Raw genomic sequence first — 12,362 nt, 5'->3', positions numbered from 1 at the left:
TTCTGATGAAAGAGTCTTTCCAAATGCATCATGTACCTTTTGACACACAGGCATCCTTATCTACCGCAAATTTTCTTAAATAAATTAAAAGAATAATGTTCTATTTAAGATATCAACCTACTCCTTGACGTACTGTAAATTGCGTCTGGATGATGCATCTCTAAGCTGCAGTTAACAGTGAAAACACCATTGAAGATTACTGAATTTTAAAATTCACTAAACAGCATTATTCTACATTTCAGACTTAAAAAATTAACAAGAATAATTGATAGTTTTATGTTCCAAGATAGGTTGATAAATATTAAAAACATATTCCTTCAGTTATATTATGACATAAACTAAAATACCACTCTCCATCATCAATCCACCAATTTGTATATATACAGTATCTAGTGCTACCTTTAGAACCAATCAACCTTTGGGATTTTAAATTAAAACTGTATGGCCAAAGTGATATAAATGCAGTATTAATATTGACATGTGTAGTATATTGAAATCTAATATAAAATATTAGAATATAATAAATAAATCAAATATAAATCATGGATTATAAACATTATTTTTTAATGATTTGATTTATTATCTGAAAAACAGTGCATGTAAAGTATGAGTCTTATGGATGTATGATTTCAAATCATTTGTACCGTGTAAAAATATATTTTTTTTCTGATTAGGTAATTCTAACTTATTTTTATTTTCATCTCAGTTTTATTATGAATGTACTGTAAAACCCCACTAATTTCTGACATAGATTATTCAACTTAAACTGCTTGTCTTGCAAGCTTTTTAAAAAAAGGCAAGGGTATTAAGTACAGAAGTAACACTTAACACTGCACTCTAATGTGCTTTATCACAAATCTGCTTAACAACCCGTAAATAATGAAACACTAAAGCAATTCTTCAGAAAAATGTCTGTTTAATTCTCAAAAGCAAAGGGACTACAGCCTTTGCATAAAATGCAAAGAGACAGTCTCGTGCTAGGATAATTTTTTTCTGTAAGATTCTTTCACCAGTCCTGTGTTTCTGACATGGGTGTCCATGTATTTTTGAGTTAAATACATAAATTGGCTTGTTCTTAATGTAAAAGTGTGACATTTTTGTGATTATGAATATTTTTTTAAGATGGAAAAGAACATAGATTTTATTTTAGGAGGGGTTAAAGATTTGACTCAATTTTAAACATTTTTTTTTACATCAGGTTTGCAGCTTCAAGAATATAAGTGGTAGAGGAATATATAATAGAAATGAATCAACTACTGTGTGTCCTGTTCGGTGAAGGCCAGGTTCAGTATTTACAATCAAAGTGGAACAAAACCAGGGCTTGAATTGAAGGGGAACATTGTTTTCCTTGTTAAAAGGTGGTAAACTAAATATTCCCCTTTTTACACAAAACATACCTGTTAAAAAGAAGGTGTTTCCTTCGTGTGATGAGAAGCGTGAGAATCCTCTGCTTCTGGACTATTACTGAGCACCCTGTCTCCTCCCGAACTGGTGGAGAGTTCACAGGGCTGTTCACCTTATTTTTATTTTAACTTCTGCCCAACATTACACAACTCATATTTCACACTGTCCTTCAGATAATACATCAAATAATGGGAACTGTCACCATCCAAAACATTCTGGAAGAAAAATCTCTGCTAAATTTGAGGTAAAAAAAATACAAAATAGCATACATTGTTAAGTTTGTGAACCTTTGGCTTTTAAGAATTTATTTTATTTTTTTCAGCTTGAATGAATTGTTGGCTTCTGTCCTTTGAAATGTTCTGTTTTGTGATGCAGGCAATCTGGAATGGATTCAAATTGATTTTCTAGGAGCTACAGCTTCCTAGGGATTGACCTGTTACGTTTTAATTGGGTTTAAGTCAAGCAATTCCAATGGTTGTTCCAGCTATTTGACCATTTTCCTCTTAAAATCCTCTTCTTGTTTTGCTTCACGTAGATATCAGTCTATCGGTGTGAAGCTGTTCAACAAGTGCTCCATCACTGGCTGACGGCAGGGTTTTAGTAACTGGTGTCTGTATTTGTTCCCTTCATTCATGTAAACCTGTCCATCTCCTGAGTAGATAAAAAAAAACTGCCCCATGATGGCACTGAAACTGTGCTTGAGTCTGTTTGATGAACATTTCCACAGTTCTTTGTGGGGTACACCTACTGTATTATTTCAGCATGACCTTTAGTTGTTTTGGAAACATTATCATTTCTGACTGATTAGAGTCATAGGATGTTGTTGCAAACATATCAGAACTGTCTGATTACGTGTTTCAGAATTCCATGTTTTGACAATCTAATGTATATTTGAGAACAGACTAGAGTTTAGCCTACATTATATCCACTGATAGACATTTTTATTTTACTGTAGTTAAAATTTCAAACTAGTGTTTTGCATTCTGCTAGTTCCATAGTATTTTTTATGAATCTTTTTATGAAATTAGGAAACAGGAATTTTGCAGAAATCCTAGATTTCAGAGCAGAACAGGCAGCTTTCTGATTTTAACTTTTCTCTTGTACTTCTGAGTTATATTCTTATATGAGTTCAGGTAGGTAGCTGCATCACCATGCGTAGGCTGCAAAGGAACAAGTAATAGGTTTATTCCAGGCTGAAAGAAAGAAGAGAGAAAACACAACGTTTCAGCCATGGAGCCCTCTTCAGGCTTGTATTCTTATATGAAATCCACATATTTATGACATGTGATGTGTAACCTTTTTGTGAGCGGTCTCTTTTATCTTTTTTCTAGGTGCATGCCATTTTTTTGCCCATCATATGAAGGTAAATAGCTTGTTCTCAAAAAGCTTCTTGTTCATAGCAGCAAACCTTAATATTGTAATATTGTGAGTTGTTTCAGAAAGAAAGTGCTTCACAGAAATTATTTACCTAAATGAGTTAAGTTCAGTTATATGGAATCAGTGCAGCTGAAGAATCATGTCATGCAAAGTCATGCAGAAAAGGAAATATTATCAAGATCAAACAGGCTGATCATTCATTGACAATATTAAGACATTTTCAGTAAATTCTAATTTGGATATGTATCCTCACATATGGTGACATGTTCCAGACACCACTAAAGGACAAACATTTAGTTTATAGCATTTTTATTAGAAATAAGACACATTCATCTTGTGCTCTGAAAACTGTACATAAACAAAGAAAACCAAAAGAAATAAAAAGGAGGATAATAAGTATCAGACAAATAGAACTTGTCAGTTGGAAGTGAGGGGCAGTAGGAAGGAAAAAGAGGGGAGGAAGACAGAGAGGGGTGGAATATTGACAATTATATTAAAACACACATCATTACATTAGTTACAGAACACTGATATTGTCCAGTAACCAAACAGGAGGATTCAGAAAAAAAATCCTGAAGCACAGTATAAAGATATTTATAGGCTAAAATTCATTCTGTGTAACTGTATAATTACAATACTGTACAACACGGCTCCCAGGAGCCTTGTGCTTTCACATCATGTGCAATCAAAAACTCTGACTACTAAATCACAGTTTTTATAAATATGAAATCTTGTTTTTTTAAGTACTTAAATATTCTGTATACTGTTTGGAGCTATTTTTTTGTAAAAAATAGCTTATCTATATGCTGTATATATATACTGGTATATATTTAAATAACAAAAATATTCCATTATTCTGAAAATTAACTATGCATTATATCTATCCATTATGCTTGCATATCAAGCAGCCATTAGATCATTGCTTTCCATTCATGTTGATTATACAGAAAGATTTTCTTTAATCAGCTGGCCCCAAGACAGTGAGATCAGAATTCTCAGTTGAGGACTGGGCCTGCTGTAGAAAGCGGGTCTGAGTTTCTGTCATCAGAACCTGAAGCACTGCAAGGCAAAAACTAGCCATGGCTGGTTTGGCTGGGGAACTTTTAACAGTCAGCTTATCCTACTGTTTTTCGTCAGCACCCGCCCAGACGTTCCAGAGTTCACTTCTCTGTGCAGCCCTCCTCCCCACCTCACTGATAGCTGCTCATTGACAACGCTCAGTGCTCTATGAATCGACATGTTGAGGCTCTCCACCTGGTTATGGATAAGAGACGTCTTAAAGATAAACCAGAGGCTCTCTCATGGAGCTGCTTTCTTTTCCTAATTGTTGAGAAAATCTGGACATGAGCATCATTTTGGATGATACTCATGAAGAGCTTGGACAACACTGTCTGGAACCCTGTTCTTGTTTTGTAACTTTGCATTTTACCCATTTACATTGTTTCTTTTGAATAAAGCTACCAGCAGTCTTAATTCCCATCAGTGAGGATGAGGTTGAGGGCTTAGTGGTGTAATAAGTAGGGGGAAATAATTCTGTTTAGTGGAAATCTGTCACAAAAAGAGGCATTTTCACATTGCTTCATTAATCGGATTGCTTCATAATATTCTGACACCTCCGTAGGTCAGCTACAAGAGAGTTCATATTGACCAACTATGCCTCTAGTAAAAAAAATTCAAGGCAAAGTAGAACTGACAGTTTGGTGGCTGTACTTCAGTAGTGTCACTTTTGAATTGTGTCCATCTACTGCAACATAAAATAAAGCAAAACAATTGCAGTCCAAGGATTCCCCCATGGATAAGGGTATTTTCCATGTAACATTTCCACTTTCCGTTAATGCTGGGAGATGTATTGTCAGTCCTGGACAAGCTCCAGCAGATATTGAAATCCTGCTTCCTTGTCAGCAGTAACACACGGTCTCCATACATGTCAGAAAAGGCCTGGTAGGCTCTCTCAAGCCCTAATCACGAGCGAGGTATGTCCCACACTGGCACAGAACAGGTCATCCTTTTCAGATTAACTGGAGGCTTTTCTTTTGAATTCTCCTTTTCTTTTTTTGATTTCTTTAAGAAATACCTGCCCTGGTATTACAGAAAAGAATTCAACACGCTTCCTCCCGCTTTCTCTACGGTTTGATCATGTGCTCTGCTGCGTTCATCTGTTTCAAACCCAAGTGAAATGAAGAGGAGAGGAGTTGTGGTGACTGGTCCCTGGTCTCTCAGACTTCGGTCTGCAGGTCTATGATCTCTTGGCCTACCAGGGGGATGGTGGCTCCAGCCTTCTCCCATTCCACTGACTTCAGCTCCAGCGGTGAGGCCTGCAGAGGCTCTAGATCTTTGCGTACCCAGGAAGGAGGGGAGTGAGGTTTGCGTATTCCTTCCCATGCTCTCTTGCTAGGAGTCTGCTGTTTGTCCTGCAGTGGGAAAGAGAACAGGAAAGAAAATATTCTGTAACTTTCTGCAGACACTGATACTTGAACAAGTACTTGCTGGAAACCAGATGAAAAATGAAAAAGTCATCGGTTGATATGGGCTGAGAGATGACTAGCATTGCAACTTTCCAACCAAGAGGTTGATCCTAAGTTTTTGCACAGCTTTTAAATGTGTTTAAAGGATTTCAAATGAGTCTACATGAGCCAAAGAACATGCTGTAGTCTTCCTATATTTCTCTGTTAAATACTAAATAAAAAAAGCTTAATTTTAAAACATTTGTATTTGAGTAAATGTTTCTCTACCTCTAGCTATTTTTTTAGTTATATAGTAATAACAATTATGAACTGATAAAAATAATTTCATGTCCCTTTGCAGACCTATAGAACACTTGCTACTGTATATTCCCACCATTAAACTTTGGTAATTGTTTTTGGAAAAACAGATGACTTAATGTTTTAATGTTTTTAATTTACTCTGTTTATGTTGTATAATATATGCACATTTTTAGCTGTGTAACACAGGACACCTATAAGTAATGCTTGCTTATTAAATATTTCATGTGTGTCTGAAAGTGAAAGAGATTTAAGAATAGTCCCAGATATTTAATGAGCATATGTTTCTACCGTACCCATGAGAAATATTTAATGGGCAAGCTTTATCATCTTTATACCAACAGCCCAAATAGATGCCGTGTTATATACACTATATTTGACACAGGTGCTTATTTTACTCTGCCAGGACACATCTGAAGGGAGAATGGAAGTTGAGAAATAAGGGGAAACAAGCCCTATCAGTGTAGTTGGCATTCGGAAAGACAGTGAAAGATACTCACACTGAGGTTTGTTTTGTCACTGCCACCTGATGAGACACTCCATCTCTTGACAGACTGTGCAAGAGAAAAAAACAAACAAAAAAAATCTTTCTGTGAGTTTATGGCAGGATACATAACACAGCGTTCACTGAGTAAATGTTCACATGAAACTAGTGAACTAGGACTTCTCATATTAGCACAGATTCCCTGTCCATTCTTAACTAATTTTGTACTACGTGGTGAACGTCCCTCCAAAGATCATACAACGTGTTTGTTAAGAACAGTCTACATTTGTTGGCTTATCAACATTACAGTATGGATATGGAGGGCAGCAGGACTGTCTAGTTCAGTGTGGAGATCAGTAGAACATTCTCTTACCTTGCCATCCACAGGTGGAGACTCTCTGTCTTTCTCAGCATGCTGAAGCTTCCTGTTCAGATCCTGGAACATGTCCTGGTGTCTCTTCCGTGTGTGCATGATCTTCTACATGGGACAAAGACAAGAGGAGCCCACTGGTTTAGGGCATGCAATTTTATCTTTCATTTATAATTTTTTGACAAAAAACTTACTTTTGGGTTGTTAATAGTTCTCCTAATTATAAACATTTTTCTTAAAATAAGTAGTATCACTTCACTTCTATTTCTTAAGAAGATTCCAGTCTTCCTGTTTTTTAAGTCTTCATCTTTAAAGTATTTGATACCACACAATTAAAAAGATAGTAGGAGTGTAGAAAAAATTAATTCATTTAACCAAAGAGTGAAAAACATGGTATAATCACCTCAAAATCCAGTTCTGCGTAGCGGGACTTTCTTCTCTGAAATAGAAAAAAAGATGCATTTTCAGAAAGATAATACAGTACATCTATTTTACAATAAATCTATTGTTTCAGAAAGCCTGGAGATATCTTCCAGTACATAAAATGTCTTTTATATACTGATTCCTCTACTCACTTACCCTGTCAAACCTGCATTTCAAAATGACCAATATTCACCAGAATGTTCCCAAGCTTTGTTGTAAGTGAATTTATCAAAAATGTTTACTGTCTTTTGGCAGTTTTTGAATCTCAAATGCTATTTCATTTGAAAATTTAGATTCAAAATCTTAGTTTAAGGATGTGGACTGCAACAGTTTTTAATATATAAAACACTTTATTTTATGCCAAGGGCACTTAATGCAGTAATGCTATAAAGTAAAGTACCGCCAGTGAGGATGGAGGTATAACACTCTGCTGATTTCTGAGTTCATAAGGGCAAAATAAATAAAGAACAAACAGGAAGCAAGCCCTTACATCATTCTAATGGTAACAAATCCCATGCAATACACCACTTTAATGTTCCTATATCTGTCTGGATATTCATTTCGCAGATGTAACATTGCTACATTACTTTTTTTCTCTCTTCACATCTACTGCTTTTGAAGAGCTCCTTTTACCTACATGTAAAATCAGTACAGGGATAAAGACTGCTGCATCTGTGCTCTCTACTCACACAGAAAGTGCCTAACAATACAGAAATCAGGGTACTTGTGTATGCTCACAGTGAGCAATGTGTAATCGGTTACTGTGGGGATATGCAAATTTACCGGCTGTGCACTTAAACATTAACCAAACAATTAAAATGTAGTAGATTCAAGAACAGCACCAATGCTGGTTTATGTGTTACTTTTTCTAAACACCGTGTTTGAAACCTGGTTAAATTCTATGATGATTTTTTAACAATCTGAACCTGAAGTAAATGCTAGGCTGTTCATGAACTTATGAGTAAAAACACAAGAAAACTGAGATATCTATGAGTGAAGAATTTAAATATTTAATACATCAAAAGGGGCACAGAGCAAAAACTTTCTAAAGACTGTTGAAGAGAAGAGTACTTATAAAAGAGGACATTCTGTATGCAGTACAACAATGTTCCCTAGGGAAGCTAGATGTTCTGACTCTGCCAGTAGGGAGCAGTAAATCTTTATGGAGGAATGCATAGCATTTATATTGTATCTTTCCTTGGGAATACGCCAACTCAGCAGCCTTGAGCCTCATTAAATTGGAATAAAACACAGCCAGGGAAAACCTTTACCATCTCCTATCACTAGCACACCATAAAATCTGTAAATCAACAGACTTAAAACAAGAATGAGGTCTCGTTCATGTGTCTTATTAGCCTGACTCATGCTTGGCTTCCTGAAGACAGCATTTTAAAGCTGCAGCAAACCCATTTCAAATACAAGGTCACAAGGAGCCAAGACAGCTGCAAACTGCAATACTGCACTGCTCAGGAACAGCCTCATTAACATTTTTACATTCATTACCTAAGTGAATATCTCTTTTTATTCAGCATGCTGAGGCATAAATGGCAAAGTAAAATAGAAATGTTACTCTTGGTACTTTGGAGAAAAGTTAAAATAACTGTCTCCAAAATAAATTTCTATAATGATTTCTGGTTTGGGTGGTATTTGCAAACCAGCTAACTGTCATAGTAATATAAAAGTTCCCTTTTACTAATTTAATACTAAAGTATTGACTATAAAATCATAAAATCCAATATAAAAGTCAATATGTTTTGCTGTACGTAACCAGCAAGCACTCTTGGCACATAGTTACTGTGGTAACTTTGCCTTATAACAAAGCAATTGTCATTGTCCAGGCCACTCAGCATCATAAACAGTATATAAGCACCTTTGTTATGAATTGCTTAGGGGCAGAAACTTATCTCACTGTTATTGCCTTTTTGTACCTTATGAGTATGATGTTCCTCTTAAACTGCAAGAAACAATTACATAAATTACTTGGTTCTGTTGTCTGAGAGGGGGTAAGAACAAGACTCATAGTATTCATTCCTAAAACTGAAGACATGCTACAAGAAGTTGAAGTAATTATTCGGGACCTTGAGGAAAAAGTTAAAGGAAGTGAACCTCTTAGCAAGTGAGCCAAATAATTCTTAATATACAGCAAATGTTTTTTCATGTTTTATTTATTGGTTCTAATTATATAAAACTTTTTTCTTCATTAAAACAAGTTTCACTTGGGTGCACAATTGGAATTACCTGACAAGTGATATAGAGGAAAAACAACATCTAAACAACACCAATTGATCATTTTTAAGTAAATAGAATTTGATTAATCAAATAATCCTGTGATGTACAGTACCACCATACTCAATGACCAAAAAAACCCTGTTGCTAGAAAGTAATCTTCACTGATGGCCTGCTTGGTGCTTTTTATTAGCTAACCTCACTTCACTCTTTCCAGTTCAACATGTCATCCCAAGCTTAGTATTCACAGCTCATCACTGATCACTCTCATTAACTGCATGAACCCTGATAAGACAAAGGCTTAATAAATATATCTCCATGGTCAAGAATGAGATCTTAGATGCTTTCTTTGATTAAGAGGCTTGACTGAAGTCTTCTGACTCTTTAACAGGAAAGCTTACCTCAATTACCCTTATAATGCCTAAGTGCCAGGACTATTTTTGCTCATTATACAATTAAAAAATACAAAGGCATCCATTTAATCATTGAAAGTGGTGGTCCTACACCAAAGGTTATAAGTCTACTCAACATTATCAGACTACCTAGAGGGTATGCAAAAAAGAGTAGTGTGTAAAATCTTTCACAATGGATCAGCCAAGATAATGTCCAGGGTGAATCTGCTCTCAACATTTTACCATAAACACCAGCGTTGTTTATCATTGCATTGATTTGATTGTAGGAAATTAGAAATATTCAGAATGAGATTGAAGGAATGGAAAAGTGTTCTATAATTCAACATAATTCTTTTGAATCTATTTATTAAACACGAACATGCACAAAAAGGTGGTCTTATTTGTTAAGGGCATATCAAAACTGAAATCAGTCAGCATTCAACAGAGAACACAACATAATTACATTCATCCACTCCGGTATTGTTCACCATTTTAGCTAGTCTATGAGATGTTAAACACCCTACTCTATACTATAGCATAAATAATGTGTCTTATCCCTAGATGCGGCATTCAAATACCCATGATTACTGCTTCTCTCCCTCTCTATAGCAACAAAAAGAATACTCATGAATGAAAAAACATATATGCATATATACTGTACAGTATATATGTATATGAACCTTTATATTTTGATGGACAGATGCTTTTAAATACAATTACTGTATATATTCCAGCTTAGATACAACAGCAGTAAGATCCTACTGTGTTTTTGTGCTTTCAGTTTGTAGACTGTATTTGTATATTTTCCTTTTATCTTTGTATAGTGAGAGGGCAAATTTCAGAATTCTTCACATAACTGACTACACAAGGCTGTACAATTTGTGCTTGTACAGAATTTTACAATACATTCATAAATGTTTTTAGTTATATAAAGATATGACTGGAGCCTAGGTAAATTGATGTTTTAACAATAATGTGTACTCTATTAAACAGTTCACAAAAAAAACTATCATAATAACTGCCCAACTCTTCAAAATATCCCTGCTTTGCACAAAAGATTTAATTTACTCAGCAGGTTTTGTCTCTTGGCTATGGCCTTTATTGGAAATATGACAAAAGCTTATGATACAGTTTATTGACCATTGCCTGCGAACTGTTTGTAGGAATTAAAAGCAATTGAAACTTGACTTTTCTACGGTCAAATCTTTGACCGAGATTCAGAACTGTACTAAAAAAGTCACTTTTCCAATTACTCTGAGCAAATCATGTGGAACTTCCACTGCTGAAATAACTGTTATATTAAATCCAACACACCAGTTGGGTGACTTATTCTACAGGAAAGCCATCTATCTTTTAGACTTTTATCTCCAGTCCCTCAGCTCTCGTTGTTATCCCTCAGTTTTACTGTCTAGTTCAAACTAACTCCCAGTCTCCCAGCACTAAACACAAACTGGGTCTTTTTGCCTTTTATCAGTTTTGTGCACCATTCTGCACAGTCCCCCCAGTCCCTCACTACTTTCCAATTTGTTCAGTCTTACTGCCAACTGAAGTCAAAGCTCTCGCTCTCCCCTGCTGCACAGGACGATCATTATCTCATGAAAAATGTATGGCTGTAATGAACATAAAAGATTAAAACTGCTTAATTCAACATTTTGTTTTACTAGTGCAGTGGTCAATCTCCTTATTATATTTCACAGCTAAAATTAGAATCTTTGCTATAGTGTACTGCCTCCAGACATTCTATCAATCGATCAATATTCCAATGAGAAGATTCCTTTCTCGCTTCATGATCTTTCTGTCATTGCTCTTTGTGGGAAACACTGGCAGAACATTCAGCACAGGTCAGATACAGACAAATGCTACTAGAGAGTCCTACATAATCATTCAGTATTCTGATGACGCACAGGTCAGCATCTAGTCTGAAATTTGCATTTGAAAAACAATGATGTACATAATGATTTAATAATGTGATTTTTGAATTACAGGAAGTGATATCCCAATTCCAAAAAAGGTGAATTACTTTGTCCGATTAATAGAAAGCTGCTATGCATAATTAATTTAATTATTAAAGATTCTTTTTGATGGGGTTTGGTACTTAAATAATTTTGAGAATGCATCATGAACCTAAAGCCACAGATAGATATTGTTATCATAGACATAAACATTGTATACTGTAGCTAGGGGGTTTTCTTCGAACAAACCGCAATTGCAAAACTCAAATAGACTCTTTAAGCAGCAAGACTTGGCTGTTATTTTGCACTTCCCAAGGGGTTTAGAAATTCACAATAAATGAACACTGAGATTTAAATCTCAAAGAAGAGACAACAAATTATAGAAGACTCAACCAAATCAAGACTCAACTCAACAGTGCATCCTGGACAATTGTCACTTATACTCTGAAGAAAGTAAACAAGAAATAGAGCTCTGTAGCAAAAATCAGAGACAACATTTGGCCTGGGTCTGTGTCTTGTGACTGTGCTGGCATTTGCATATTCAGACTATTCTTGCACAGCTACAATATGCCTTCTCCTCTGCATAAGCATCTGCCCCATTCAATAGTCGTCACATACAAAAAAAATCTTTAATAGAACCTCTCACTCATACCTTAATGAACTTCTAAATGGGAACTGTTTTCTGAAACGTAATACATAAAACATCAGATGAATCCTTTTAATTATCATAGGCCTTGTCTCATCTACTACAAGGTCTTCATTTCCATGAATCACTCTGACAGCATTTCATTCAGGGCACACCAAAGCACAGCTCATCTTCATTTAATGCATGTAATTGGGAATAATTAAATGCATTCATATGGTCTAAAAAACAGATCTTTCATAATCTGCACTGCCATCTGCTTGCACTCCTTTAGGTATTTGTGTTGTATGAACCTGTTTCTCCCAGTGCACAGAAGGGGAAATAAGCAC

General features: G+C 35.4%; 1 protein-coding gene across 4 annotated transcripts in view; it reads right to left on the bottom strand.

Annotated features, from left to right (window-relative positions):
* Positions 1-3,073: 3,073 nt before the first annotated feature.
* adgrb1a (adhesion G protein-coupled receptor B1a) overlaps positions 3,074-12,362 on the bottom strand; it is a 112,042-nt gene continuing 102,753 nt past the window's right edge. For all 4 annotated transcript variants that reach the window (XM_015357160.2, XM_015357161.2, XM_006635692.3 and 1 more), the window contains 4 exons: positions 6,801-6,836; positions 6,401-6,505; positions 6,044-6,097; positions 3,074-5,192 (listed from right to left, as the gene is read on the bottom strand). In XM_015357160.2, coding sequence (XP_015212646.2) covers positions 4,998-5,192; positions 6,044-6,097; positions 6,401-6,505; positions 6,801-6,836 — 390 coding nt within the window. In that variant the 3' untranslated portion in view covers positions 3,074-4,997. The remainder of the gene's footprint in view (positions 5,193-6,043; positions 6,098-6,400; positions 6,506-6,800; positions 6,837-12,362) is intronic.

Source organism: Lepisosteus oculatus, chromosome 10 (genome assembly GCF_040954835.1).
Source record: "Lepisosteus oculatus isolate fLepOcu1 chromosome 10, fLepOcu1.hap2, whole genome shotgun sequence".
NCBI lineage: Eukaryota > Metazoa > Chordata > Actinopteri > Semionotiformes > Lepisosteidae > Lepisosteus > Lepisosteus oculatus.
The sequence above is the reverse complement of the archived record's forward strand: the minus strand, read 5'-3'. Positions and strand labels throughout refer to the sequence as shown.